Source organism: Brassica oleracea, chromosome C6 (assembly GCF_000695525.1).
Source record: "Brassica oleracea var. oleracea cultivar TO1000 chromosome C6, BOL, whole genome shotgun sequence".
In the NCBI taxonomy this organism is placed as follows: Eukaryota; Viridiplantae; Streptophyta; class Magnoliopsida; order Brassicales; family Brassicaceae; genus Brassica; species Brassica oleracea.
The window spans coordinates 34,080,495-34,108,001 of record NC_027753.1 but is presented as its reverse complement, the minus strand read 5'-3'; the positions used below and the strand labels follow the sequence as shown (position 1 = coordinate 34,108,001).

The window sequence follows — 27,507 nt, the reverse complement described above, 5'->3', positions numbered from 1 at the left end:
GAAAGCCGAGAAGGTTGGGGTTTATATTCTTGAGCTTTCTGTCGTTTAGTGTGCGTCACTTGATTCTTATTGGTTGGTACATTGTGGGTTAAATAATAATTGGTTTTGTCCTTTGAATGTCATATCCATTATCCCTAGTCACATATTTTTGTTTTTTTTTCTTCCATATAAATATAATATTGGGATTATATGAAGGGAATTTGTCTAATAATTCAGAGTATTCACGGTTAAAGAGCTTTTAAAGGAATTTTGAATTAGATAATGTTTTTTTTTCATGATAAGCATGTGATCCAAAAAGAAAAGAAACACTTTTATTTGACACTAGATATTTAGTTTGTATAAAATGGTGTGTTTAATCTTTATTTTAAAGGTATTTGGTTTCATAAATTGTACTTTTCTTGTTTCCCGATAACATTTTCTACTCCCTCTGTTTTTAAAAGATGCATATTCTAAACTTTTCACATATATTAAGAAAACTCATTAAATATGCATTGTTTTTTGTGAATAACAATTTTTCATAATTTTTAGCCAATAGAAATTCAATAAACACCATTAATTTTTTTGAAACTTACAATTTTTCATAAAATCATACATTGGAAAAGTAAGAAATGTATCTTTTTGAAACAAATTTTTTTTCCAGAACATACATCTTTTAGGAACAGAGGGAGTAGATTTTTACAATTTTAAAATATAATTACACAATTTTCCATGTGTAACTATTTTAATAATCTATCATTAATAATTCAATTAATTAAAATATATAATTATCATTATTGATTAATAAAAATGCATAAAAACATTAACTAATTATCTCTTATATGTTTGAACAGACTCTTAAAACATTTTAAAACGGAGGGATTAAGAATTACATATGTAACAGGTGTGTGTCTATATTTATAAAGCTTAAGTATACATGTATATATGAAAGGAAGTCAAATTAGAAATAGCCAATAGTGTAGAAAATATCTTTAACTTCTGAAGATTCTAAAGGGTCTTCGTCATAGAAAAGAAGAGAGGGCATATAATTGAGTGTGCTTGACCACTGATTTGTTTGGTTACATTGCATGGCCTCTAGTATTTAGTATTTAGGTGAATCTCCATTTCAAACAGAAGTATATTCTTTTGTCCTATTTCCCCAAATATTCGTTTCTCATCCATCTTTATTGCTCTCCCATCCTATCTTTTTCTACCCTATCCATATGATAGAAGCTTAACAAATCAAAAGTCATATACAACGTTACTATTATCTGCACTATGTAGTTTATGTAATGACAAAACACACATCAACACCCCCAACATTATGGGCAATATATAGGCCTTCATATATATATATTGCATCCGAAGGAGAAGTACTAAACTGGCTACTAAAAAAGATTAAGTCATATTTTTTATATATCTTCAAAACCCGGACCGTAAATCACACTTGAAAACTATTCATTGTTGGATTGACTTATCTAGATGAGTTTCCATATATATATATAATTATATATTTTATCTCGTTAAATTTTTTTTATTTAACTGCTCTGAAAATGAGTGATTTTAAAATATTCTGTTATCTAATAGTTATCTTTATTTTCAGAAACAAAACTAATAATCATAGTAATCCGAAGGAGAAGTACTAAGAACATGATTAACCTGAGGTTCTTAGAGCATGATTAATGAGAGTTCTTATGATGGGGTTATTAGCGGAATATAAGAACATATCTCTTAATTAATTTTTAACTAAAAAAGCTAAGAACCGGCTTTTAGAACCGGTTCTTAATTTTTTTTAAGAGCCGGTTCTTAATTTTTTTTAGTTAAAAGTTAAGAGACTGGTTCTTATATTCCGCTAAGAATCTCACCGTAAGAACTCTCCATTAATCATGGTCTTAGGATGAGGTTTTTAGTGAAATTTAAGAAACTGTTTCTTAACTCTTAACTAAAAAAACTAAGAACCAGTTCTTAAATTCTTTAACTTCCGCTAAGAACTTCACTCTAATAACTCCGGATTAATCATGGTGTAAAAAACTTGTATTACACTAAAAAGATCCAGAAGTATGTGAAGACCGTTCTTTGCTCATATTTTGGAAAAGAAACGTGGCACACTAAGGCTAGAGGGGACCACTTTTGATGCTATTGATGACTTGGCGTTTTCACGTAAAAAGTCATTGGGGATAAGGATTGTGGGAGGGCATACACCCACGCGCCACGGCGGATTTATTTAATTAAAACAATAATTAGATGTCACTAATTACTCTCTGCTCTTATCTAATAGTGTCATTACCACTCGCTAATTGGATGATTAAATCTTTCTTTACTACATTCGCCAAGAACTCCACACGCTGAGTTCATATTGGTCACAAGTTTCCTGAAAAGGTTTTGTATGACTATTGGACTACTAAAAGATGCGAAGGAACGTTCCAGCTTATAGTGGGAAAGAGGAGGAAAAAAAATTATGACAATTATCAAAGATCGGTTTATCTTTTATCCTTTTTTGTGGGTTGAGTAAAAAACAAAAGAGTAAAATTCTTCTTTTTTTTCTTTTCTTAGAGGTAAAATTCTCTATGGTAATAGTCTTAATTTACAAATAGATGATCTCAAACAGGAGCTGAGATCCAAATAATTTTACTCTCTGGCAAAAAAAAAAATTACAAAAATTTGGTAAACATACATAGATAGAATTTCCAGACTATCTAAAATCACTATATATATATTTATGATTTTCAATAAAAATATGTTCTGAATCCAAAACATTACAAACAATTATATGGTGGACTAGTGGTGAAACAAAAAATGTTTTTATTGAATTTTTAGATCTCTAATGGAAGAAATGGTTTACAATATAAAACCTTAACATACATTGGTCGTAAGCCGTCGTAAGTAGACTCGGTTCATTCTTTTGATAGACTTTAAGCAAGTTTAAATTTTAAAATTTATTTGTAAAAAAAACCTTCAAATCTATATAAAAATCTTAAATTCTAACTAATTTTTTTGGACCAATGTAATGCACTTTATGCATATGCCAAGAGCCATCACTGGTCTAAAGCTAAAGATGAGATTATGATCCTAATCCAAACTCATCCTTACAATAATCTCATTCTTACAAATAATAATGAAGTCGTCACAAACATATTTTCACTAAATCGTGATTATTTTTCAAGTAGATCGATCGACAGTAGCGCCTGAAACAATTGTTTTCGAAAGTTTTAAGGAAACTATTTTGTTAATGAATAATCTAAAGTTGTTATTTTAATCAATTAAAATCCTCCCAAAAATCTATTTTGACAAGTGCACCTAACTATATTAATACTATACTTCAAATGGCACATGTAAGAAATATTGTTCACGTTTTCAAAAAAAAAATAAAAAATAAAAAATATTGTTCACCAAGCCAATTACAAGAATGAAATATTATGTCACCAAGCTATTTACTTATCACTATATGGGGCATGGGACAAAAAGATAGGATGAGATGACGCACACTAAAGCTCTAAATTTAGTATTGTAGCCCATTTATAAATGAGTGACGATGATTAATCAAGTCGTCATCATAATCGCTAGCTTCTTTGCAATGCTTTACTAATAAATCATTTTTCTATCGGCATGACTTAGAAGATTGAATTATTCTGTTAAAAGGTTCAAAGAAGGAATTCTTTATGTTCGAAGTATTTAAATTTGAATGTTTGATATATTAGGCTAAAGGTTAAAAATTAATTTAACTTTAGCTTTGAAATAACTATGAGGAAGGATTTGATATATTATTCACCGACTAAGAACTGTGGTTGGGGTATAGAAGTATTGAACAAAATTTATAGGATTCTAGGATCTTCCATCATGATTAACCATTTTAAACACTTTTCGAGAATATTGCCTTTTCAATAGGGCAAATCTCCAAAATAGCACCTTTCTAAGTTTATATCACAAAAATAACACTCAAAAACTAAAATGACCAAAATAGCACCTTTCTAAGTTTATCCTTTGAAAATTTTATTTTTTTTATTTTTCAAAATTTGAAATCTTATCCCAAAACCTCATTTCTCAACTCTAAACCCTAAACCCTAAACTCTAAACCCTAAACCCTAAACCCTAAACCCTAAATCCTAAATCCTAAACCCCACCCTTTAACTCTAAACCTAAATTTGTGATTTTTGATAAAACATTAAGTGCTATTTTTGTGACTTTTGACCTTAAATACTAGTTTGGGAACAAAAACTTGAGTTAGTGCTATTTTTGTCTTTTTCTCTTTTCAATATGCCTTAGAAAACTTAATTTGGGTTTCAGTACATAAGCTAAACTCTAAAAAAGATCCATCTTGAGTCTTGGCCAAGAAGAAGGTAGCGTGATTCCCACTGAAGATCATTGATTTTATCAGGACTACTTAGTAGACCTTTTAAATCTAGTAGACCTTTTAAATCTATCAGAAAGACCAGCAGTAAAACGTCTGAACTTTTCTTGTTTCATGGAGAATTATTAGGTTAACTACCACTTTTTTTACGTGAATCGAGCAGGTTTCTAAACACGAGAAGAATAAGAAACGTACCAAGAGCCCTTAAACCTACTCCAGTGATAATCCACTGCAGTCTGCAGGTACTGAGATCATGTTCTGCTGTTACTCTACGTATTACTGAAGGTGCATTTCATGGGCTAGTTTTGTATTCAATCTGGCTTTGAGGGGTATTCAAGGTTTTAAATCTTTAGCAACAAAATGCTTCTGAAGAACAAATGTATATTCTTTCAAATTCAATGTTTTGTTCCTTTATACCCCTCTGGTGGAAACTGCAAGTAATTTAACTCTCACTGAAAACACGAATAGATTATGATGGGAAAGGTTGTTGTCTTTGTTGCTCTGTAATAACTTGGGACTGATTCTTGAAACAATGTGTCATTATATCATTCTTTGGCGTAATGTGCTTGGTACCACCAGCTAATGTGCAGACAATGTGTTTCAGGAGTTGTGCGCGGGTTAAGCTACCGCAATTCTACTGTTGCATATGGTGAGCGAGCAAATACCTGATGAGCAAGCCAATCCCAACTACTAATTAGTTTTTTTTTTCATCCAAAGAGGGTGGAGAATCATAGGCTGTTCTTAATGTAAAGGACCTCAAAGGTTTATGATGTTAATTAATTACTGAAATGTGTTTAATCTTCAACCAATTTAAAAGGTTTTTGTAAAAGTAACTTGCAAGCTTTTGCAATGCTAATGCAACTTTGATGCATGTTGTGATTTAGTAAGGGGTGGGCACTTCGGTTATTTTATCGGTTCGGTTTGGGTTGGGTTCGGTTTGGTTAATTCGGTTTTAAAATTTTTTCAATTGAAGTAAACCATAATTAGTTTGGTTTCGATCGGTTTCGATTCGGTTTGTATTCGGTTCGGCTTAATCGGGTTCTTTTAGTTTAATTATTTTACGAGAAATCATGTTTTAAAATATAAAGACATGGTCGTGAAATCATCATGTTGGTAAATATGAAAAAATAAACTTTGTAAATTAAATCTAATATAAAACTGAAATAAAATCTTAAAAAACCGTAAAAAGTATATAAAAACACAATCAAACCAAAGTTAACCAAAGTAAATAGAAAAATGAAAAATCCAACATCGTTAATAAATTTAATAGTGACTTTAGTGTTAGGATTGTAGTATATTGTATATTGCTAATATGTTTAATCAAATAATAACATATACACATTGATTTCTCGGTTCGGTTCAGATTGGTTTAAGTTCGGTTTGTTCGGGTTGGAAAATCTTAAACCAAACTATTTGATAATAGACTTTCGGTTCGGTTTGGATCGGTTTCGGTTCGGTTCAAATCGGTTTAGGTTCGGTTTGTTTGGGTTGGGAAAATCTTAAACCAAACTATTTGATAATAAAATTTGGTTCGGTTGGAATCGGTTTCGGTTCTTTTGCTCGCCTTATGATTTACAGTTGGCAATATGACATGGGCCCCACACGGAAGCTTACAAAGCAACACGTGTCACGCTTAGCTGGCAAAAGAATTACAGCTTACACACGTGGCACGCTTAGTTGGCTAAAAGAATGGTTATGATTTTGCTTCCTTCCTTCCTTCACGGGTTTCGACGGCGACAAAGCATTTTCGAACCTCTTTACGCGTGAATCCTGTTTCTGCACACTCTGAGAGGAGGAGATTCCAAATTTCTCTCATTCCTTCCTTCCTTCCTTCCGTGACGACGGTTTCATGTCTAACCCTTAAAACGCAGCGTTTTCATTCCGTGTTTGTTTATGATTACGAAAGCTAATCCCCATAATCTGGGTTAGCTCCAAAAACATCAAACAAACCATGGACACGAATCACGAATCCAACACCCAAAAACTCGAGATTGAACCATCATCATCCGATGATCATCAATTCCACTCGATGAACGCTCTCGAGATCCTAAGAGAAACCGTTCGGATCCTCCGCTACAACCTCGCCGCGTTCACGCTAACCTTACTCCTCCTGATCTGCCCCGTCTCCGCGATCCTCCTCCCGAACCTCCTAGTCGACCAATCAGTCGTCAATTCGCTCACCATCCGCCTCGTCCTCCTCGCGAAATCCAGCGGCTTGCCTCTGCTTCCCTTCGTTCGAAACTCGTGCCAGAAATTCTCGGAGACGGCCGTCTCCTCCGCCGCGTGCTTCCCTCTCTTCGTCACTCTCTCGCTCTTATCCAGAGCCGCCGTCGTCTATTCCGTCGATTGCACTTACTCGAGGAGGAGAGTCGTGGCCGCCAAGTTCGTTGTGATCATGCAGAGACTCTGGAAACGCCTCGTCTTCACTTACCTGTGGGTCTGCGTCGTGATCGTCGTCTGCCTCACTTCCTTCTGCGTCTTCCTCGTTGCTGTCTGTAGCTCCTTCTTCGTTCTTGGCTTCTCTCCTGATTTTAATGCATATGGAGCTATCTTTATCGGTTTGGGGTTCTCTGTAGCGTTCGCGAACGTGATTATTATCTGTAACACCACGATTGTGATTTCGATTTTGGAAGATGTATCCGGTCCAAGGGCGTTGGTGAGAGCGAATGATTTGATCAAGGGGCAGACGCAGGTTGGGTTGTTGATTTTTTTAGGGTCGACGATAGGGTTGACGTTTGTGGAAGGGCTGTTTGAGCATAGGGTGAAGATTTTGAGCTACGGAGATGGGTCTTCGAGGATTTGGGAAGGTCCGCTGCTTGTGGTGATGTATTCGTTTGTGGTGCTTATTGATACGATGATGAGTGCGGTTTTCTATTTTAGTTGCCGGTCTTATAGTATGGAAGCTGTGGAGGCTCTTGAGGCTTCGGGAGGTGGGACTCAGCCCATTATGGAGATGGTGTCTCAAGATTTGTCTCTTCTATAAGAGTGTCTTTTCGGATTTTCAAACGTTTAGTTTCGTTCTGTTTTCTTGGTAAAGCTTCGATCTCCCTTGGCTTTATTTGTTAACATGTTAAAATCTGTTTAGTTTCGTTTAGGCTAAAAGAAAAATCATTGATTTTAGTAAGCCATTGAATCTTAGAAAATGGGTTAAGAGACTAAAGTATGCTTGTCCTCCTAGAGAGTGATAATGTTAAACCATAGCTTTGCTTTCCCAAATCATGCAGGTTTCTATACACAAAGAGAAGGAGCAAAGCATGCTCCAATGATCATTGTTTTCAGGTGATGATTGTTTTGAATCTATTCTATTGGTAAATTTTTGTATGAGATATGACTCTGGAGGTTCAGCTAAATTTCTGTTTGTCTTTGTTGCTCTGGAATAACCTGAGACTGCTTCTTGAAACAACTTGTTATCGTCACATTATATCATTCTCTATAACGTTTTTAGCATCACCAGCTTATGTGGAATAAAATGTTGTGTCTCCAGGAGTTGTGGGCGAGTTAAGCTGCCTCATTTCTACTGTTGCAGGGGTGCGCTCGCAATACCTGATCAGCAAACAATTCTCACAACTGAGTAGGACTTTACTATGTGATTAAGTTTTGCTGGATTTTGATCTCAAGAGGGTGGAAATATCATACGTTTTTCTTAGTGGATAAGTCAATGGATACGTAGGCTTAAATTGGCTCTGTTTTGGCATAAATCATTTGGATTTCTCCTGCAGAATCAGTACAATATATTTCCTTTGTTTGCATTGAAGGTCAATTGAACCTGAGATCCGAACCACACTTGTACTAGAAACCCGAATCCGACCCAAATATATATCCAAATGGATGGCGTATTTTCAGGTTATGTTATGGTTGTTATTTGAATCTAAACCGAATTCGAAAGAAACCTAAAAATCCGGAAAAATCCCAACTAGAATATCTAAATTAATATCAAAAAATAGTATTTGGAATCTAAATAAGTAACATAAATACTCAATTGGATTGTTTTGTTATGATATCTAAAAATATCTGAACTATGAAATATTATTAATTAAAATTAAATGAATTTGGATCCAGAATAGATTCTAGACAAAATTTACCTGAAGCCAAAATATTACTCCCTCTGTTTCATAATATAAGATATTTTAGAAAAGTTTTGATGTTTCAAAATATAAGATGTTTTGATACTTTTAAGATACTTTAACTTTATTGGAAGTTGGTTAACCAATAACATTTTATTATATTATTTATGATTGGTTAACTTATTTTTATTTTATATTATTAATGATATCTATTATATTAAATTAGAAGTCATGACTTCTTTCATGTGTGATATTTTAAAATGGATCATCCATTAATTTTTTTTAATTAAATGAATTTGTATTCTTTAAGCCACGTATTAATTGCATTAGAAATCTCTTTATATTCACCAAAAGAATCAAGGTCGTTACATATGCAATTAACTTTTAAAATTTAACCATCAATATAATTGATTATAAATATATAACTATTCTTTATTTTACTAAAGACTAATATTACACAAAAACAATATTATCTCATAATATGTGGCGGACATATTGATTATACACTACAATAAGTATTTTCAAGATTATGTCTTTCACTCGTACCTACGTGACAACTAAATATAATTACTAAAATATTGATTAGCATCATTCGGTTAAATACCAAAATATTTTTTTTTGTGATCTGGTAGATTAAGATTAGATCAAACATTCGGTTACACACATACAATAAAGACATTGTCTGAAACCAAGAGCCGGCGAGGTAATATATATCTCCCAAAGCCGACAGATAAATACCAAAATAATTAGGTTGATGTTTTGAATTATTAGACCTATACAAACTGTGCGTTCGTGGTGAAGTAACCTTTATTTCATTACTTTGATCTGTGATGATATTAATTTGATCTATGATGATATTACTTTGATCTAGGTTAATAACATTTCATATAGTTTCAAATCTAACAAATTTTTAAAATACTTCAGATTCTGTTTATTTAGTTAATAATTATCTGAAACATTATAAACAATATATATATATTGAAATATAATAACCTAGATATAAGTTAATTAATTATATTATATTATCAAACATAAAAAATAAAAATAATACCCGCACAGTTGTGCGGATCGAGATCTAGTTATCTTTTACAAAGGTAATTCTTTAATTCTTGTGCATTCATGTAAAACATCTTATATTATGGAAGATAAGGAGTATTAGTTAAGCGGCTTAAGCCTGGTCTAAACATATACACAACTCGAATGTGGTCTAAAAGGCTAAATCCGAAAACCCAACTGATATTGAGAATGCATCATCTAAATAAAATTAGGCTTTAATTGGTGACTGTTACATAAATGAAAAAATAGTAAACGTAAATTCATTTGAGAAATTGATTAAATAAAATAATTAAAAAAAAGTGTTCATTTTGTTCTTCACCAAAATTAGAGAGAGAAATTTTCGTTTATAAATTCATTCTTCCATTATGAATTTTGAAGAATAATGTGGAACCCGTCTGACAATAACTTAACTAAAATCAACTTAACTAGTATACAATTTGAAGAACAAATAAAATTGACCATAAAACTTTTTACCAAAAATTGCCTTAGCACAGTGTAAACGCAATAAAGAAAGAAAAAGGATAAGACCGGTTATAGTTGGTTAAAGGCCCATACTAGTACCAAATTATGCGGTTTTACTGACACAGCGGGAGCATACGTAGCAACACGTGTCACGCACTGTTGGGCCAAAAGCAATGGTCAAAGCCAGTATCTATGATTTGCTTCCTTCCATCAGTTTCGGTCCGCAACAAGATCTAATCAACAACACGCAACCCATCCAGCGGATGCCACGTGGCAGGCACTAACTTCGCAGAAGAATCCAACGGCTGTAAAAAGACAGATTAACCTCTTTAAAAGCATGGTCTCGGCTGCATATGATCTCCATACTAGTGTCAGTCGGCGATTAGTAAAGGCGTTTCATTCAAGTTCCGACGTCTCTCTCCCTTCGTCTTCTTCCTCTTCGTCAATGTCGTAACTCACAAACTTGCAGAGAACGGCGGAGATTTGTTCCGGCTACATTTCTTCCTTATCAAGGTATCGAAAAATGTTTTCTGGCTGCATGTGTGGTTTTGATCCTTGTTGTAGTTAGCTTGTGATCAGATCGAGTAAAAAAAATGAAGTTCGGGAAGATATTCAAGAAGCAAATGGTGCCAGAGTGGGTAGAAGCGTACATGGACTACAACGGCTTGAAGAGGATTCTAAAACAGATACGCAGCTACAAGCACAGCAAGCTAACCAGAGTAGCCTCCAGAGTCTCTCAGCAAGCAGAAGCGTTGCACCGTTCCTTTAGCGGCCTTTCCTTCCATCATAGGAACAGTGGAGGAGGTGACATTGAGGACCAAGTCATAAAAGTTGACACGTTCCAGCAAGATGATTCTCATCGTAATCTGTACAAGACTAAGTTTCTAAAAAAGTCTGAAGAAGGAAGTGAGTTCGAAGAGTCCTTCTTCAAGAAGCTTGACGAGAATCTAAACAAAGTCAACAGATTTTACCGGGAGAAAGTCGAGGAAGTGCTTGAGGAAGCTGCTTTGCTTGATAAACAAATGGACGCACTCATTGCGTTGCGTGTCAAGGTGAAGAAGCCTGATGATGCTAGTAGTAACACGAATTTGGACAAGCATCCTTCTGATAAGGTTGTAGTGGATGATGTCAGAACACCAGGCAGTGCGAACAGAGATATGGTGCATGGTATTGACAGAACTAGTATTCCAGAAGAAGAGGCTTCCCATATTGTGACTGACATTGTCCCGGCCTCTCACACCGATGAGAACGAGGAGGAAGATGGTGGTGGTGATAAGCAGGATCTTCATGAGATACTGGACCGTGTGAAGATGAATGATGCGCTTGATTCTCCTCTTTCTACATTAAAAGGCCTTTTTGGAGATTCTAAAGAACCAGTCTCTAAGAAAGGGTTAAAGAAAGCAGAGGAACAGTTGAGGCTTGTGTTTAGTGAGTTCTATCAGAAACTCCGCCGTCTCAAGGAGTACAGGTGAGTGAGAAGATGCATTTTTTTTTTCTTTTATATTGTCAGTTCTACTGATTTGTCTGTGTTTGTTTGTGTAAATTTCAATCAGTTTCATGAATCTTCTGGCGTTTTCAAAGATTATGAAAAAGTACGAGAAGGTAATAATATAAGAGGCTCTTCTATATGTTATATGAGGAATGTGTTCATATTAATGGTTAACGTGTAGATTGCTTCAAGGAATGCGTCCAGGAACTACATGAAAACTGTGGATAACTCATTGATTGGGAGTTCTGATGAGGTTTGTGGTGTGTTGCAGACTTTAAAGTAGTTTTCTTTTATGTTCTTACGTCAATTCTTTTGGTTCACTTACGTCCTTTGTTTAGGTTAACAGACTCCTGGAAAGAGTAGAGGTAACTTTCGTTAAGCACTTTTCAAGTGGAAACCGAAGAGAAGGCATGAAGTGTCTACGGCCAAAAGTTAAAAGAGAAAGGCACAGGGTTACATTCTTCTCTGGTAAGAGCAAAATCTAAGATAGAAAAGAGAAAAAGATTTTAGTTATGTTAGATTCATTCACTGATATATTCTTCTTCAACTTCCTACAGGTTTCTTTTCCGGTTGCTCAATTGCACTAATTGTTGCGGTGGTTTTCAAGATAGAAAGTAGAAAGCTGATGGAGAAGGACTACGGTACTGCATACATGGCGAACATCATCCCCCTTTACAGGCAACTAACATACTGATCATAATCAATGACTCAGAACTTGTGCCTTGTGAACTCTCTTGTCTAACACTCACAAGCCTTTTCATGTCCTGCAGCTTATTTGGATACATCATTCTTCATATGCTCATCTACTCAGCGAATATATACTTCTGGAGGCTCTATAGAGTCAACTATACTTTCATATTTGGTTTCAAGCAGGGAACTGAGTTAGGTTACAGAGAAGTTTTCCTGGTGAGCACCGGTCTTGCGGTGCTTGCCTTCATCTGCTTCCTGCTAAATTTGCAATTTGATATGGACTGGAAGATGAAAGATAATAACACACTCCCTGAGGTTATTCCTTTGGGTTTAGTCACTGTAAGATATGTTTTCACTATTTGCATTTTGTGCACTCGTCTAAGTAACTTATGATAACATTGAATAGTAATTCTTTATGTTTGCAGATGGTTCTTTTCATACTCTTTTGTCCTCTCAACATTATATACCGCTCAAGTCGAGTATTCTTCCTTCGATCACTGCTTCACTGCATATGTGCCCCTCTCTACGAGGTGATTGTATGAAATTCTCATATATATATATATATTTTTTTTTTTAATTTATCTACCAGTCCCTAAAACCAAGAACAACAAAGATCTTATCTTATTAATATATTTTTGTTTTTTTTTTCATCATCATAGGTTACACTTCCAGATTTTTTCTTGGCCGACCACCTAACTAGCCAGGTTTTGTAATAGTACTTTGCATTACTTTGTTTTGACTATAAATGAGCAAGATTGATCGTATTATGTGTTTTGTTAAGTTCAGGTGCAAGCTATAAGGAGTTTGGAGCTATTCATATGCTACTATGGCTTAGGAGAATACATGCAGAGGCAAGAAAAGTGTCATAGTCATGGTGTTTACAATGTCTTTTACTTTGTCGTTGGGGTTATACCTTACTGGCTCCGCTTCCTCCAGGTAATCATCACTACACACAACTCAATCTCTTGCACTCACCAATTCTCTCACGCATGTATATATCTGTTTTTATGCAGTGCATACGCAGATTATGCGAAGAAAAAGATTCAGTACACGGATACAATGCTCTGAAGTACATGTTGACAATCATTGCAGTCATCATAAGAACAGCTTTTGAGCTTAAAAAGGGACGAAACTGGATGATCTTGGCTCTTGTAAGCTCAGGTGTTGCGATATGTATGAACACATTCTGGGACATTGTTATAGACTGGGGACTCCTCCGCAGGCATTCCAAGAACCCTTACCTTAGAGACAAACTTCTTGTCCCTCACAAAAGCGTCTATTTTGCAGCCATGGTAATTAAATAACTAACACTACACAATATCAGAATCTCATATAGGATAAAGCATCTTTCCTGTTGAATATGATTTGAAATTTTTTGACAGGTAGTGGATGTGATTCTAAGAGTGGCATGGATGCAGCTGGTTCTGGAGTTCAACTTGAAGTCCCTTCACAAAGTCGCTGTGTCAACCATTATCTCATGTTTAGAGATTGTTCGTCGGGGAATGTGGAGCTTCTTCAGGTACATATACATGTTCAGTTTATAAAAAAAGGTCCAACTCTTATGTGAATGTAATGTGGTGTTAATTTTTCAGGTTGGAGAATGAGCACTTGAACAACGTAGGCAAATACAGAGCATTCAAGTCAGTTCCACATCCTTTCCATTACTATGACGATGATGAAACTGATGACAAAGATGACTGATCAGCTATCATATAAATGCTATCTGATTCACACTGCCAATAATAGGAAAAGTTTGTATTTTTTTCCAGTGACCCAATTCAATGTGTAAAAACCGTATATTTTTTTATACATGAATCCAAAGGAAAAAAAAAGTTGAAATCAAAATCATATACTATATAACATGGATGAAGATTATTACAATGTTTAAAATTAAAACTGATCAAGATGTTTCTTTTATCTTAAACTTTGACCTAATAGAAAAGACGTGCAGCTCAAACCACAACTGTACTATACAAACTGAACCCTAAACAGAGAATCCAGAACGTAGATCATATGCTCGTCTTCTATATGCGTGTGTCAACTCGTCTATGCCAAGGAAAACCAGATCGTAGACTTGCAAAGCCGCCTTGAAGTTCATGGCCTCGCCATTCAACAACACTAGTATCTTCAAGCACTGCCTCTCAATTGTACCCAAGACGGCGTACTACTGTACCAGTCAGGCTCTCCTGTGACCGTCACATTGTTAGCAGCCGTAAGGAGGATTCTGTAAGCTGTGACATGCGCGTAAGGCTCAGGAGCGTCTGGATTCGGAGACAGCTCGTAATGCAAGCTCGAGGTTTCCTTTCTCAAAAGTTTGCTTCACAGCTCGTAACGAAGCACTTCCTGAATCTTTCTTGACTTTCTCTCAAGCTTTTCTCACTTTCTTTTGTTGCTGTAGTAAATAAGAGATGATTGATCAGTGATCACTGACGACGGCTCAGGTGTCTCTATTTATAGATGATGTAAGTTTCCTTTTTTAGTTACTGATAAAAGGAAACTTTTACCTTTTACAGAAAAAAAGGAAATTAGCATGATGAAGGGGGGGTTCTTAGAGCAACTCCAATGGTAGACTAATTTAATAATTAACTGTGTGATTTGAAAAGTTTATAATCCTTGTTAGTGTAATTTATTTTTTCATGATCCAATGGAAGAATTTTTCAGAGGTTCTTAAATTTTTTTTTTTAGAAGTTGAATGATTGCATTTCATAACATAAAAATTTAAATAAAAATGACATAATAGCATATTAAAAGATACATATACAAATCATAAACGAGAAAAATCTGATTAGTTGTCATCCCAAGTGTCTTCTTGTGTCACATGGAAGACTTGTATTTGTGTCACCTGGAAGACTAGTAACCAAATAAAGAAAGGTGTTGTGTTATAACGAGGATTTGGAAAAAAACATGGCAATTTGAAAAAAGGATCAAGCAACTTCAATTTGAAAAAAAACCAAGTTAAGATATACAATACTCATATAATGCAATCACAGTACTGATCTAAACTTAATACAGTTGTGTCTACTCTCATGCCTTCTTGTGTCACATGTTAACCATATGGTTTATGTATTCTAAAATATCATTCAGCTTATGTTTCTGTCACCACTGCAGGTTTAGTCCGGTTCATTGATCTTCAAGTCAGCCTTAGCTCCAGAGATGTCTTCTTGTCTATCATGCGCTTGTTGAGCATCAGACCTGAAGAAGTTCCCTTCCATGGGAGGTAAAATCATGTTCAAGGAGGTCTAAGCTAGGAAATCACAGAGCTTTACAAGGATCAATTGGTTATAAACCATAATCAATATCAAAACCACGTCTTTGGTCAGTGCAGAGCTCACTAACATGCATATAAAACTCATGAAAAAAATGCTAGTTCTACAGTTATTGCAAATACAGTACACATGATCAACAGTTTATAATGTGAAATGCAACATTAGATGTACCAAAAAACATCCCAAATATTTGACGTTTTGAAGATACAAAGCCTGTTATGTATCATGTTATTTGGGGTTCATCGCCTAAGCTAGATCAGAGGAGAAGCAACAAAAGGAAACAAAATGGAAAAAAAGAACATAAAATGATTAGAGACAATACACACAAAAAAAAATTGATCAGAGACAACAACACATTTGCATTGAACATAGAAGCTATGATGCATTTAACAGGCTCTCCTCAAGAAGACTCTCATGCCAGCACACAAAAGGTGCAAACTAGCTTGCCTAAGTATATATAGTCAATACCTCATTTACAAACATAGCTTCTTCATAATGAAAGTATTCTCAACATAATCACATGAACAAGCCTTGTGAAACCTAAGCTAAAAGATCAATCATAAATAAAAATTGAAACTTTAAAGTTCACAATTATGATAAAGCTCAAGTAAGTACCAAAACTCGATCCTAGAACATTAGCTCGAACCAGGATCCAATCAGATTATAATCGTTATCAGCGGAGATCTTGCTAAATATTACATCAATCGAAGACACAATTTGATAGGAATCGTCGGATCAAGTTTTCCACTGACCTGAAAATCAAGTCTTAGAAGTCGAGCTTGAGCTCATCCTTGGAATCAGAGAAATACGAGAGGATGTACGGAACAGCGCAGACAACCACAACCCAGAAAACATGGCTGATGTTTCTTCTTCTTCTTCCTCTCTCTCTCTTCAGAAAACAAAGCTTTTCTAAAAGTAAAAGAATCCGACCCTTCATGGTGATTGCATGGACGGATTTGGAGGAGAACATCGAGGATGAAAGAATCGGATTAAACATCATCTCCTTTGGAGATTTCGACAACATCGGCGACGGTATTTGATAATGACGAAGAAGTGAGATTAACGAAGAAAGAGAAGGGACATTTTTTTTCCCTTTCGTGTGAAAGCAACGATCCAATACACATTAGCCACATATGGGATTTCAACCGATCATATATCCTCTTAATTAAGAAGCGGTTCTGTCTAATTGTATCATTTTTTATTTATTTATTTTTCTTTTTTTCTTAAGAACCTCACCCTAAACCCACCATTGGAGGTGGTCTTAGGGACGGGGTTCAGTTAAAAGTTAATAGACTGCTTCTTATATTCCACCAAGAAACTCGTCCTAAGGATCCCGCGTTAATCATGCTCTTATTAAGATATACCAAACCGGGTCTGATGAGAAAGCCCTAACAATTTTGGACCGGTTTATACAAACTTATGTGTCTTAGCCAAAGAGATACATACACGTGTAATTGTAACTGGTGTTCGTCTCCAATAATAAAGACCCGACGGGCGACGAAGGAAAGAGATTCTGATTATATCTTTCGAAAATGTTTCTTCTCCGGTCGCAGAAGCTATGGACGGTGCTTGTGATTCTAGCGATTGGTTCGCGTGTAACACACTCGCTGCACTTCGATCTGCACTCGGGTCGGACAAAGTGTATAGCGGAAGACATCAAGAGCAATTCAATGACCGTCGGAAAGTACAGCGTCGATAACCCTCACGACGGCCACGATTTGCCTCAATCCCACAAGATCTCCGTCAAGGTAACCCAGATCCCTCTGATTTTGAGTTTTTTGCATCTTTTTTTTTGGGAGATCTGATTTCGTTTCCGATGATAAAGGTAACGTCAAGCTCCGGGAACGCGTACCATCACGCGGATCAAGTGGCGTCTGGGCAATTCGCGTTCTCGGCAGTGGAAGCAGGGGACTACATGGCGTGTTTCTCCGCCGTCGATCATAAGCCTGAGGTGACTCTGAGCATTGATTTTGAGTGGAGGACGGGTGTTCAATCCAAGAGCTGGGCTACTGTTGCCAAGAAGAGCCAAGTCGAAGTAAGCTCTCTCTCTCTCATTTGATTCACTCTTCTGAGCAAATTTAGATAACAAAAAAATTCCCCAGAGTTCAGAGACTTGAAATAGAGTAATTGGTTTAGCTGGAGACAAGGGATGTAATGGTGTTAGGCTAGTTGATTTTGTGTGTTGAAGAATGTTTCCGTGTTCTTATGCCTTTGTGTTTGTGGCAGACCATGGAGTTTGATGTAAAGAGCCTTCTTGATACTGTCAACTCAATTCACGAAGAAATGTTTTATCTTAGAGAAAGGTAAAAGACTTGTGCTTTTCAATCTCAGAGTGTAATGCTATTGGACTATATGGTATAAAGATGTAACTTTGATTTGGTCTTCTCCTCAGGGAAGAGCAAATGCAAGATCTGAACCGGTCCACAAACACTAAAATGGCGTGGCTGAGTTTACTCTCTTTATTCGTCTGCATAGGAGTGGCAGCAATGCAGTATGTACACTTGAAGACCTTTTTCGAGAAGAAGAAAGTCATCTAATTTGTTACTTACAGGCTGTCACACGCACGAAACAAATCTACTCTTCTTTTGGCTGTTGTATATTAGTTCAATGTCTACTGCAAACATGTTCTCTTGAGACTTAGAACTTTGGTTTTATGTGCCAGTATTGTCCTTCTTTGGAGATGGGTTTAGATTTGTTGGTCCTTAATGCTGGATAATTTGATGGTTTAAACTAATACAAAATGTGCATTTTTCCGACAACTTTGTGTAAACATTGCACACTGTGGGACACAAGTGGTAACCTATGGAGAGAGGGATTCGAGCCATTATGAATAGGTCGTGTTTCACAGGAGAAAGTAGTTAGAGGAGGGAGGTAAGCTAAAGGCATAAACAGAAAGCAAATTAAGATCGTGCAAAGGTGCGAATGAGAATGGATTAAAGAAGAAAAGTGCTCTCTTTTCTTTTCTTCTTCCCTTTCTCGAAAATGCAGCGTTTCGTTCTTCTGTCTTGTCTTGTAAGAGCAACCACAACGGTGTATTGATCGAATCCTTAAGCCCAAGTCCTTATGGGTTTTCGATTATAATAATAATAAATGGGCTCGGATTGAGAAGGATTAATCCTTATGGAAGAGGTTTTCGATACCCAATCCTTATCGACGTGGCATTTGAGAGCAACCACAACGTGGCGTTTCGTTCTTCTGTCTTGTCTTGTAAGAGCAACCACAACGGTGTATTGATCGAATCCTTAAGCCCAAGTCCTTATGGGTTTTCGATTATAATAATAATAAATGGGCTCGGATTGAGAAGGATTAATCCTTATGGAAGAGGTTTTCGATACCCAATCCTTATCGACGTGGCATTTGAGAGCAACCACAACGTTGTATAATCTCGTGTTTTTTTGTGGTCAAAAAATCATCTCGGTGAAGGAAAAACAAAAGCTCAACGGCGATTCCGATCCTCGGCGAAGAACTGGTAAATCAGTGGGTTCCTCTCTTGATTCGTGGGTTTATTCGATTAGGGTTTCTTCTTGGGGAGATTGATTTCGTTCTCATTTGTGTTTTCTATTTCATATATGGATTTTGAATCGATTAGGGTTTCTAGTTGGGTCGCGACTTTGGGTTCGGTTTAGGTGTATTCGAAACGATTTGGGGATGTTTTGATAAACGGTTTTCAATCGATTATGGGGTTCACACCGAAAATAATTTGATGGTTTCAGAGATGGATCGGGTGCTCATACATTTGTTTGTTATATGTTTGTTATGTGTTGCTATTAATCTGTTCATGTCTTTTGTGTTTGTTAGTCTTATCCTCATTGCCTCAACATTTTTTTTTCCAGGTTTAGTCATCATGGGACAAGATTATTCATACACGCAGCCTTCTACAGGAGACAGTTTGTGAGGTACAGAAGACCGTCTGCGAGCAAAAGAAGAGCGTATGGGAGGTCAAGAAGCCCTATATGAGGATAATGGTCTCAGTCCTGACCGTTCTTTTAGGTTTCGCGGTCATGTATATGTCTGGTAAGTATGTGTACTCTGCTTTGGTTGTTGTTAAAGCCATTTTGTATAACGTTGTGACTGTTTGATCTCATGTATTTGCAGGAATAAGTTCGAAGAAGTAAAGCAAAGTCTACAAAAGCAGTGTCTCTTTAATTAGGTACAATACTAAACCTTCATTCTCTCTTTTGTTTCAAATATAAATGCAAGTAGCTACCAAATATAAATGCAAGTAGCTACCAAATATAAGTAGCTAAACCTTCATAGTCTCTTTAATTAGGTACAATACTAAAACGTTGTGACTGTTTGGTGTTTAAAATTTTCAACGCCTCGGATTTGATTGGTTTTAATGTTTTCCAGCTTTACAAATGGGTCTTAGGTTGATTTGATTGGTGTTTAATAGAACTAGTTAGCTTCCCAACTGCAACTTTAAATGTCTCTTAGTTGAAGCTCCCCTACTTAAGTTAGCTACCACAATTCTGAGTTAGACAAATCTGAAAACATGGCTGCGAACAACACAAGTTATGTTAACCTCCTGTTTAGTCAATCTCAGTCCCCAGTGGACCTTGATTCACCCGAACCTTTTTGGTTCGGGACCCAAGGTCCTGATGCGTCTCCTACTGTCGAATCTGCTGTGGAGTCTCCTGTTAGGAAGGAGAGGAGGCCTTGGTCTACTAAGGAGGACAAAATCCTAATCGGAGCTTGGCTTAACACGAGTAAGGATGCGGTGGTGAGCAATGAGCAGAAAGCTGCTAGGTTCTGGAGCCGCATTGTTGACTACTACAACAAAAGCCCTCAACTGGTGGGAACAGTGCCTAGAGAGCTTGGTCAGTGCAAGCAGAGGTGGGCTCGGATTAACGAGCAAGTGTGCAAGTTCGTAGGCTGCTATGACACAGCACTGAGGGAGCAGAGTAGTGGGCAAAACGATGATGATGTCATGATAGCTGCTTTGGATAACTTCTCCAATCAGTACTCGGTCAAGTTTAGCATGGAACATGCCTGGAGAGAGTTGAGGCATGACCAGAAATGGTCCTCTACCTATTTGGCTAAGGGGAGTGGGAAGGAAAAGCGCAAAGGGGTGGAGGTTGTTAGAGAAGAAGAAGTGGTTAGACCCGTGGGGGTCAAGGCAGCTAAAGCTGCTACGAAGAAGAAGAAGAGTGTTGCAGAAGAGTCCTTGTCACAAATACAAGTCATAATGGAATTGAAAGATAAACTCTCTAAGCAGAAGTTGCTTGACCGTCTACTCGCCAAAAAAGACCCTCTTACTGAGATGGAAAAAGCTCTTCAGCTGAAACTTATGTGTAATATGTTATGAGTTTAGGTAGTAACATGTCGAGTAGTTAGCTGTTACAAGTACTTATTTGATGTTTGTTGTTTACTAACGTTTGTCTTATTTGTTTTAGCAGGTGTAGAAGTCACGGGAGTTTGTTGGTCTTTATCGCATTCACGTGAGTTTGTTAGTCAGAGTCTGTTGGTCTTTATCGCATTCACGGGAGTTTGAAGTTTGTCACGGGTGTGGAGGAAGTCACGGGTGTCAAGTTTCACTTCTATAAGTGCAGCTGTTTTATCGTTTTAGTTTATTTCTTGTATGCAACTTTGTTCTCTTTCCCTACTTAGTACTTGTAATGTCTATCAAATTCTGAATGCTTCTCTTTCAATCAAACAAACTCTTCTCTATTAACTCTTTCAATCTCTTTAAACTTCTTGGTTCAAGCAAAATAGCACAGGTAGAAAGGTGAGAAGGTAAAATCATCTCTTTAAACTTCTTGGTTTAGTTTGAATTTTTAATTATCAACGTTTGTTAAACATGTTTACTTTGAATTTTTAATTATCTATGAAGCAATATGCAAAATTCAAAGGAATCAAAGTAAAGATTATTAAAAAATATCATGTTTTGTTTCTACTAAAATTTTAATTTTTATTTCTTTCTTTCAGTTAAACATACCATAATTTTTTTTCCAGGAGATACTAAAAAAATGTCATCATCGTCATCCGATGAAGTTGAAGAAAGATTGGACGAAATTATCGACGATATCATAGATGAAACCTACATCAACATTTTGGAAGACCAACCCTCTAAGCCGAAGAAACGCGCTTATATAGAACGAGACCGTGAAATCGGACACAACCGATTATGGAATGATTACTTCAGTGAAGATGCGACATTTCCGCCGTATTTATTCAGACGCCGTTTTCGTATGAACAAAGAATTATTCTTGCGTATTGTCCATCGCCTCTCAGAACACGTTCCATTCTTTCAACAAAGAAGAGATGCAACGGGGAGGTTTGGTCTTTCACCACTACAAAAATGTACAACCGCCATTTGTCTCCTTGCTTATGGTTCTGCAGCTGACGCGGTTGATGAATATCTCAGAGTTGGTGAAAGCACGTCAATTTCGTGTTTAAAGAATTTTAATGAAGGAATAATTCAGTTATTTGGTAATGAGTATCTACGAAGACCGACAGAAGAGGATCTTCAGCGACTACTCCATATTGGAGAGATACGCGGGTTTCCGGGGATGGTAGGAAGCATCGACTGTATGCATTGGAGGTGGAAAAATTGCCCAACGGCTTGGAAAGGACAGTACACCCGGGGATCAACAAAACCGTCAATTGTGTTAGAGGCAGTAGCTTCACAAGATCTTTGGATATGGCACGCTTTCTTCGGTCTACCAGGTACCTTAAACGATATTAATGTCCTCGATCGGTCTCCTGTTTTTGATGACATTATTCAAGGTCGGGCTCCGAGGGTAGAGTACGTGGTCAACGGACACATGTATAATTTGGCGTACTACCTCACGGACGGTATTTATCCAAACTGGTTAACATTTATCCAATCTATCTCACTACCTCAAGGTCCTAAAGCAGAGTTATTTGCTAAACTTCAAGAATCAACCCGGAAAGATGTGGAGCGGGCTTTTGGAGTTTTACAAGCTCGATTTGCGATTGTGAAAAACCCAGCTCTTTCATGGGATCAGCAACAGATAGGGATGACAATGAGAGCATGTATCATACTGCACAATATGATAGTCGAAAATGAACGAGATGGATACGACACTCAGTACGATCCATCTGAATTTGAAGAAGAAGATGTAGCCAGCAGTTCACGGGTGCATAAGTCTAGTGGTACCGACATCCCTCCAAGCATCAATGAAATGCGTGCCACTCGGGTTCAGATTCGCGAGTCGGAAATACATCATCAATTGAAGAATGATTTAATTGAGAATATTTGGAACAAATTTGGAGATGAAAATTAATAATTATTGTAATTTTATATGTTTAATCATGTAATAAATAAATATTAAAAAAATTATCTTATTTTCCCATGTTTTAAAATTTATTATTTTTTTATTCTTAAGGATTTCATTCTGGGTAACACTATTGGACATACAAATTTCATTAGAATCCTTAACTCTTAAAAAAAAAAAAAATAGTATAATATACTTAAGGACTCCAATGGTGGGAACACCATTGGAGATGCTCTAAGTATATTTTTAGAATATACGAACATGTCCACTGTCGAATTATTACCGTTCATACGATTTTATAATAGCGATTGCTTCATCGACATGTGTTGGCTAAACCCGTTGACTCTACAAACTGTACAAAAATACCCTTGAAGAGTCCTACAATCATAAAAAAACATCCATAGAACACTGAGGGCATTTCTGGTAATTATCAATAAACAAAAATGGGAAGCGAGGGAAGGTCCAAATCTGAACGAACCCTGTTATCGATAACATATTATACAGAGCTCTCAATAAACGCGTGGTAATCGTGTTCTTGACCGTCCATTTCATGTCATTCATTAACTAAATAATAATCTCTTCTCCTTATCTCGCTTCTGTTTCTCATCAATCAATCAATCAATCATATTATATATGGTCAATTTCTGGATTTTCAATTGCTCCGATTCCTAAGCTGTGGTTTTGCTCCAATCACTGACTTTGAAGCTTTCAAAGGCCTCTCTGGATTTCGATTTCAGGTTTTATGATCGAGATCCCTGTATAGATTCGTAGTACTTTTGATTTCGCGTCTCGACTTCCATTAATCCCTGTTGCGTTACAAATGTAGAATCTGAGCTTGCGTAGTTTTTAGTCCCGTATATGTGTTTTTAATCTGAGTTTATTATTACACAGCAGCTCTGAGGATATTTAAATCGTCGTCGAAAAGATGCTGGTGTCTGCACTTCTAATGTCCGTCGGGATAAACTCCTGCCTCTGCGTACTGCTCTTCATACTCTACTCTATCCTGAGGAAGCAGCCGCACAACTACGAAGTCTTCCTACCGCGCCGGCTCGTGGCAGGGACCTCTAAAAGAAGACGCAACAAAGTCGCTAGGTACATCCCTTCTGTCCGCTGGATTTGGAAATCGTGGAGGCCTTCTGAAGAGGAACTCATGGAAAAATCTGGCTTGGACGGCGTTGTGTTCATGAGAATGATTACTTTCAGGTGAACTCCCATCTTGATTTTGAAAATATTCCATTATATAACGCATTGGTAATGAATGATTATCTCTTTCTTGTGCAGTTTGAAAGTGTTCTTGTTTGCTGGGATCATTGGGGTTTTTGTTATCTTGCCTGTCAACGTCTTCGGTGATCAGCTTACTCAGATCAACTATGCTGACTGGTCTGCCAATTCCTTGGATATTTTTTCTGTTGTTAACCTCAATACTCGCTCACCATGGTAACCTCCTCATAACTCTTAATAGCAGTGTTCTAAAATTGGTCTAGGTGGCTCTAATGGCGGCAAATCGGACCTAAACAAAACAAAATCGGTCTAATCAATCGGCCTAATCAATAATCTTATATAAAACGCATAACTACGCCTAGCGATTTCTTGAACATTGGTTAATAGTATTATTAAGGCTCCATTAATGCAGATGAGTTTCAACTCATGTCTCAGTTCCCAAAAATGACATTAGGTTTCTTGCAATTAGTGCTCTTTTGTTTGGTTTCTTGCAGGCTATGGGTTCACTTTGGAGCTATATATCTTGTGACTGCTTTTGTCTGCTGTCTTCTTTACTTTGTAAGGGAGTTTCTTTCCATTCTAATCAAATACCAAACTTCTCTTACTGATGACTCTTTAGAAGATTTGTCACTAGAATGGTTTTGTCTTTGACAGGAATTCAGATATATTGGCATGAAAAGGATTGAGCATTTCCATTCATCCAAACCTCAGCCAAATCAGTTCACCATCTTGGTCCGTAATGTCCCTTCTTCTGATGGAGCCACTGTGAGCGACACTGTTGATAGGTTCTTCAGAGAAAATCATTCCTCTACCTACCTGTCTCATGTGGTTATCCATCGAACTAGTAAGCTCCGAAGCGTCGTTGTAAGTCCCTGAAACACCTAATCTGCCTTCTTCCATTACACAGTGTATCTGTGTGTCTTCTTTTTCAACTCTGCCCTCTTGCAGGATAATGCCAAGAAGTTATATAAAAAAGTTCATCATAAGAAGCAGGCAGATCCCCAGCGGGTTAAAAAGACGCCAATGAGATTCTTCAGTCGCAAGGACACTCCTGAGGGTCACTATGAGAAAGTGTTAGAGGAACTGGAACACAACATACGTTTGGGCCAAGCTGAAGTTTCATCACCTGGAAAAGTATGCCCTTAGATATTAGTTCTTGCATACTACATTACTCCTCATTATTTACATATTCCTCTCATGGTTGTAGGAAGTTCGAGCTGCGTTTGTATCATTCAAGTCTCGTTACGGTGCTGCAATGGCACTCCACATGCCACAGTCACTCAACCCCACTTACTGGCTGACAGAACCAGCGCCAGAGCCTCACGATGTCCACTGGCCTTTCTTCTCCGCATCGTTTATGCAGAAATGGCTTTCTAAGATCGTGATTGCGTTCGCTTGTCTCATCCTTACCACCTTGTTTCTTGTTCCAGTCGTGCTCGTCCAAGGTCTCACCAACCTCTCAGCGCTAGAATACTTCTTCCCCTTCCTCACTTTGATTCTATCAATGTACGTTAACGTTCTCCCATTCTCATTTACATTTAAAAAACAATACTCTAATGCTCACTGTGCTAAACGTTATGCAGGAAGATTGTAAGTCAGATCATAACTGGGTACCTTCCGAGTCTTATACTTCAGACATCTTTAAAAATCGTACCACCCATCATGGAGTTTCTCTCTTCTTTCCAAGGCCACATCTGCCATAGCGACATACAAAAGAGCGCTTGCAACAAAGTGATCTGGTTCACAATATGGAATGTGTTCTTCGCAACTGTTTTCTCTGGCTCAGCCTTCTACAAGCTCTCTGTGATTCTCGATCCAAAGGAGATTCTTTTCAAGTTGGCTGTGGCTGTTCCAGCTCAGGCTTCGTTTTTCATCGCCTATGTGGTGACAACAGGGTGGACGGATACTCTTACTGAACTCTTCCGCGTAGTTCCCTTCATGGTCAGTTACGTGAAAAGATCACTCGAACCAACGGAAGAAGAGTTTGAAGTCCCCCCAATGCGGTACCACAGAGACACCCCAAGAGTTCTCTTCTTCGGGCTACTTGGGATTACATACTTCTTCTTAGCTCCGTTGATTCTCCCTTTCATCTTTTTATACTTTGTCCTTGCGTACATCATCTACCGTAACCAGGTATGTGTGACACTGTGACGTGACACTCATTTTTTAAATTTTTCCTTCCACTTGAACTAAGCAGTCCATTGCGTTTTATTTATGGATGCAGTTCATAAACGTGTACGAACCAAAGTATGAAACAGGAGGGATGTTTTGGCCAATGATACACTATACGATGGTATTCTCTCTTGTACTCATGCACGGTATCGCAATTGGTTTATTTGCTCTCAAGAAGATGGAACTAGCTACCTACTTGCTTATTCCTCTTCCGGTTTTCACTCTCCTCTTCAACGAGTTCTGTCGTAAACGCTTCATGCCTATATTCACCGCCTATCCCGCCGAGGTACCAATCCGAAATCTCCTTGGGAGGATTGCAAGAACGTAAATGGAATTAACTCTGTGTGTGTGTGTTTTGTGGCTCTTTAGGTGTTGACGAAGAGAGACAGGGAAGATCAAAACGATCCAAGAATGGGTGAGTTTTACGACAACTTGGTCAGTGCGTACCAAGATCCAGCTCTGCGCCCGCTTCGATTCTCAGGAAGCAGAAACGATAGCCTCACTAGTCCTCTTCTCTCTTCCACTTCGAGTGAAGTTTGATTTCTCTTCTATTCTATATAGCTTTGCCTTTGTACACACTTGTGAATATATGCTTCATTTATACCTCAAAACTTTAGTGATTTATATATCGAAACTCGATATCAATTTATTTTAATGTGTTAATATCTGAGAGAAGATTTGTGAGAATGTGTTGTATATTTCTTATTGCTTACACCACTATATATAGTGGTTCATACAAGGTGGAGTCAAAGGGAGAATTGATTACAAAGATACTCTACATAATGACATGGTCAAACTCATAAAGACATAAGGTTGAATGGGTCTTCCATGTGGCTGGATGTAAACCTCCAATGGACTTTAGTCTTGAACTTATATGGTCTAGGTTATGGACCATCCACTTCATGATTCATAACACTCCCCCTTGGATGCCATAACCATATAGGGCTTGTAACATGCTAATGTTGCCTCATTAAAACCTCTCCTAGAAAACTCAAAACCCAATGTGGTAAAAAGGGAAACCAGAGAAAGGAAAAAAAGTACAACACACATTACTCCCCCTGATTTGGACATCACTGAAGGTCCTTGAGTCTACGCGTGCCAATCTTGTTGCGTGAACTTCCTGAATGTGCAAGAGGGCAATGATTTGGTGAAGAGGTCGGCTGAGTTTTCACTAGACCGGATCTGAAGGACGTTGACCTCTCCAGCTTTCTGCAACTCATGGGTAAAGAAGAACTTGGGTAGAATACGTTTGGTTCGGTCACCTTTGATATACCCGTCTTTGAGTTGAGCAATGCAAGCTGCATTATCTTCATATATGATGGTCGGACCCGTTGGGTCGCATATGGACGCATAATGTGGTCCTATACCTTTTGTTCAAAGATGAACTTCGATCTTATAGCTTATCTTTATGATAGCTTATTCATTCATACCACAGCTTGGTTGGTTCATGCTGAGAATTCGACCAACCATAAGTATTACCAAAATTTGGCTAATTTGTGGTGATGGTCTATAACCTTTTCTAAGG

At 37.2% G+C, this 27,507-nt stretch overlaps 6 protein-coding genes and 1 long non-coding RNA gene across 9 annotated transcripts; 6 read left to right on the top strand and 1 right to left on the bottom strand.

The window, feature by feature from the left end:
- Positions 1-5,905: 5,905 nt before the first annotated feature.
- On the top strand, positions 5,906-8,147 carry LOC106297035. The gene is made up of 3 exons (XM_013733314.1): positions 5,906-7,355; positions 7,549-7,603; positions 7,809-8,147. Exon 1 carries the CDS (start codon positions 6,276-6,278, stop codon positions 7,305-7,307), a length of 1,032 nt encoding a protein of 343 aa, XP_013588768.1. The 5' UTR covers positions 5,906-6,275; the 3' UTR covers positions 7,308-7,355; positions 7,549-7,603; positions 7,809-8,147.
- A 2,139-nt stretch (positions 8,148-10,286) lies between these two features.
- On the top strand, positions 10,287-13,938 carry LOC106296859 (phosphate transporter PHO1 homolog 10). Of its 2 annotated transcripts, XM_013733094.1 has the most exons (13): positions 10,287-10,419; positions 10,486-11,374; positions 11,460-11,508; positions 11,577-11,648; positions 11,734-11,863; positions 11,953-12,073; positions 12,166-12,424; positions 12,511-12,615; positions 12,745-12,789; positions 12,872-13,021; positions 13,099-13,377; positions 13,468-13,604; positions 13,678-13,938. In XM_013733094.1, exons 2-13 carry the CDS (start codon positions 10,500-10,502, stop codon positions 13,784-13,786), a joined length of 2,331 nt encoding a protein of 776 aa, XP_013588548.1. In that variant the 5' UTR covers positions 10,287-10,419; positions 10,486-10,499; the 3' UTR covers positions 13,787-13,938. The 2 variants fall into 2 exon arrangements, with proteins under 2 accessions (XP_013588548.1, XP_013588547.1); XM_013733093.1 differs by having other exon boundaries at positions 10,287-11,374.
- A 131-nt stretch (positions 13,939-14,069) lies between these two features.
- Positions 14,070-15,297, bottom strand: LOC106298063. The gene is given in 5 exon segments (XM_013734165.1): positions 14,070-14,247; positions 14,250-14,354; positions 14,356-14,411; positions 14,414-14,455; positions 15,226-15,297. Coding segments are annotated over 5 exon segments (453 nt in total).
- Positions 15,298-16,816: 1,519 nt separating this feature from the next.
- On the top strand, positions 16,817-18,107 carry LOC106296810 (transmembrane emp24 domain-containing protein p24delta10). Its single transcript, XM_013733038.1, has 4 exons — positions 16,817-17,099; positions 17,177-17,386; positions 17,578-17,654; positions 17,744-18,107. The coding sequence occupies exons 1-4, from the start codon at positions 16,884-16,886 to the stop codon at positions 17,886-17,888; spliced, it is 648 nt and encodes a 215-aa protein (XP_013588492.1). The 5' UTR covers positions 16,817-16,883; the 3' UTR covers positions 17,889-18,107.
- Positions 18,108-19,275: 1,168 nt separating this feature from the next.
- On the top strand, positions 19,276-20,923 carry LOC106296809. The gene is made up of 3 exons (XR_001261309.1): positions 19,276-19,365; positions 19,447-19,501; positions 20,748-20,923. It is a non-coding gene; the product is annotated as an uncharacterized LOC106296809 (long non-coding RNA).
- A 394-nt stretch (positions 20,924-21,317) lies between these two features.
- On the top strand, positions 21,318-22,753 carry LOC106298062 (putative nuclease HARBI1). The gene is made up of 2 exons (XM_013734164.1): positions 21,318-22,511; positions 22,745-22,753. The coding sequence occupies exons 1-2, from the start codon at positions 21,318-21,320 to the stop codon at positions 22,751-22,753; spliced, it is 1,203 nt and encodes a 400-aa protein (XP_013589618.1).
- A 317-nt stretch (positions 22,754-23,070) lies between these two features.
- LOC106300777 (CSC1-like protein At1g69450) lies at positions 23,071-26,649 on the top strand. Of its 2 annotated transcripts, none has more exons than XM_013736993.1 (10): positions 23,071-23,326; positions 23,481-23,792; positions 23,871-24,026; positions 24,305-24,368; positions 24,465-24,674; positions 24,759-24,944; positions 25,018-25,316; positions 25,394-25,943; positions 26,035-26,268; positions 26,352-26,649. In XM_013736993.1, exons 2-10 carry the CDS (start codon positions 23,515-23,517, stop codon positions 26,520-26,522), a joined length of 2,148 nt encoding a protein of 715 aa, XP_013592447.1. In that variant the 5' UTR covers positions 23,071-23,326; positions 23,481-23,514; the 3' UTR covers positions 26,523-26,649. The 2 variants fall into 2 exon arrangements, with proteins under 2 accessions (XP_013592447.1, XP_013592446.1); XM_013736992.1 differs by having other exon boundaries at positions 23,124-23,326; positions 23,484-23,792; positions 26,352-26,645.
- Positions 26,650-27,507: the final 858 nt, after the last annotated feature.

Bases quoted from the DNA above. Each gene is read 5' to 3' on its own strand.
- LOC106297035 (XM_013733314.1), top strand. From the start codon at position 6,276: ATGGACACGAATCACGAATCCAACACCCAAAAACTCGAGATTGAACCA.
- LOC106296859 (XM_013733094.1), top strand. From the start codon at position 10,500: ATGAAGTTCGGGAAGATATTCAAGAAGCAAATGGTGCCAGAGTGGGTA. The intron at 11,649-11,733 runs GTTTGTGGTGTG...TCCTTTGTTTAG, and splicing joins TGATTGGGAGTTCTGATGAG to GTTAACAGACTCCTGGAAAG. The intron at 13,022-13,098 runs GTAATCATCACT...GTTTTTATGCAG, and splicing joins ACTGGCTCCGCTTCCTCCAG to TGCATACGCAGATTATGCGA.
- LOC106296810 (XM_013733038.1), top strand. From the start codon at position 16,884: ATGTTTCTTCTCCGGTCGCAGAAGCTATGGACGGTGCTTGTGATTCTA. The intron at 17,100-17,176 runs GTAACCCAGATC...CCGATGATAAAG, and splicing joins CCCACAAGATCTCCGTCAAG to GTAACGTCAAGCTCCGGGAA. The intron at 17,387-17,577 runs GTAAGCTCTCTC...TGTTTGTGGCAG, and splicing joins CCAAGAAGAGCCAAGTCGAA to ACCATGGAGTTTGATGTAAA.
- LOC106298062 (XM_013734164.1), top strand. From the start codon at position 21,318: ATGTCATCATCGTCATCCGATGAAGTTGAAGAAAGATTGGACGAAATT.
- LOC106300777 (XM_013736993.1), top strand. From the start codon at position 23,515: ATGCTGGTGTCTGCACTTCTAATGTCCGTCGGGATAAACTCCTGCCTC. The intron at 25,317-25,393 runs GTACGTTAACGT...AACGTTATGCAG, and splicing joins CTCACTTTGATTCTATCAAT to GAAGATTGTAAGTCAGATCA. The intron at 26,269-26,351 runs GTACCAATCCGA...GTGGCTCTTTAG, and splicing joins TCACCGCCTATCCCGCCGAG to GTGTTGACGAAGAGAGACAG.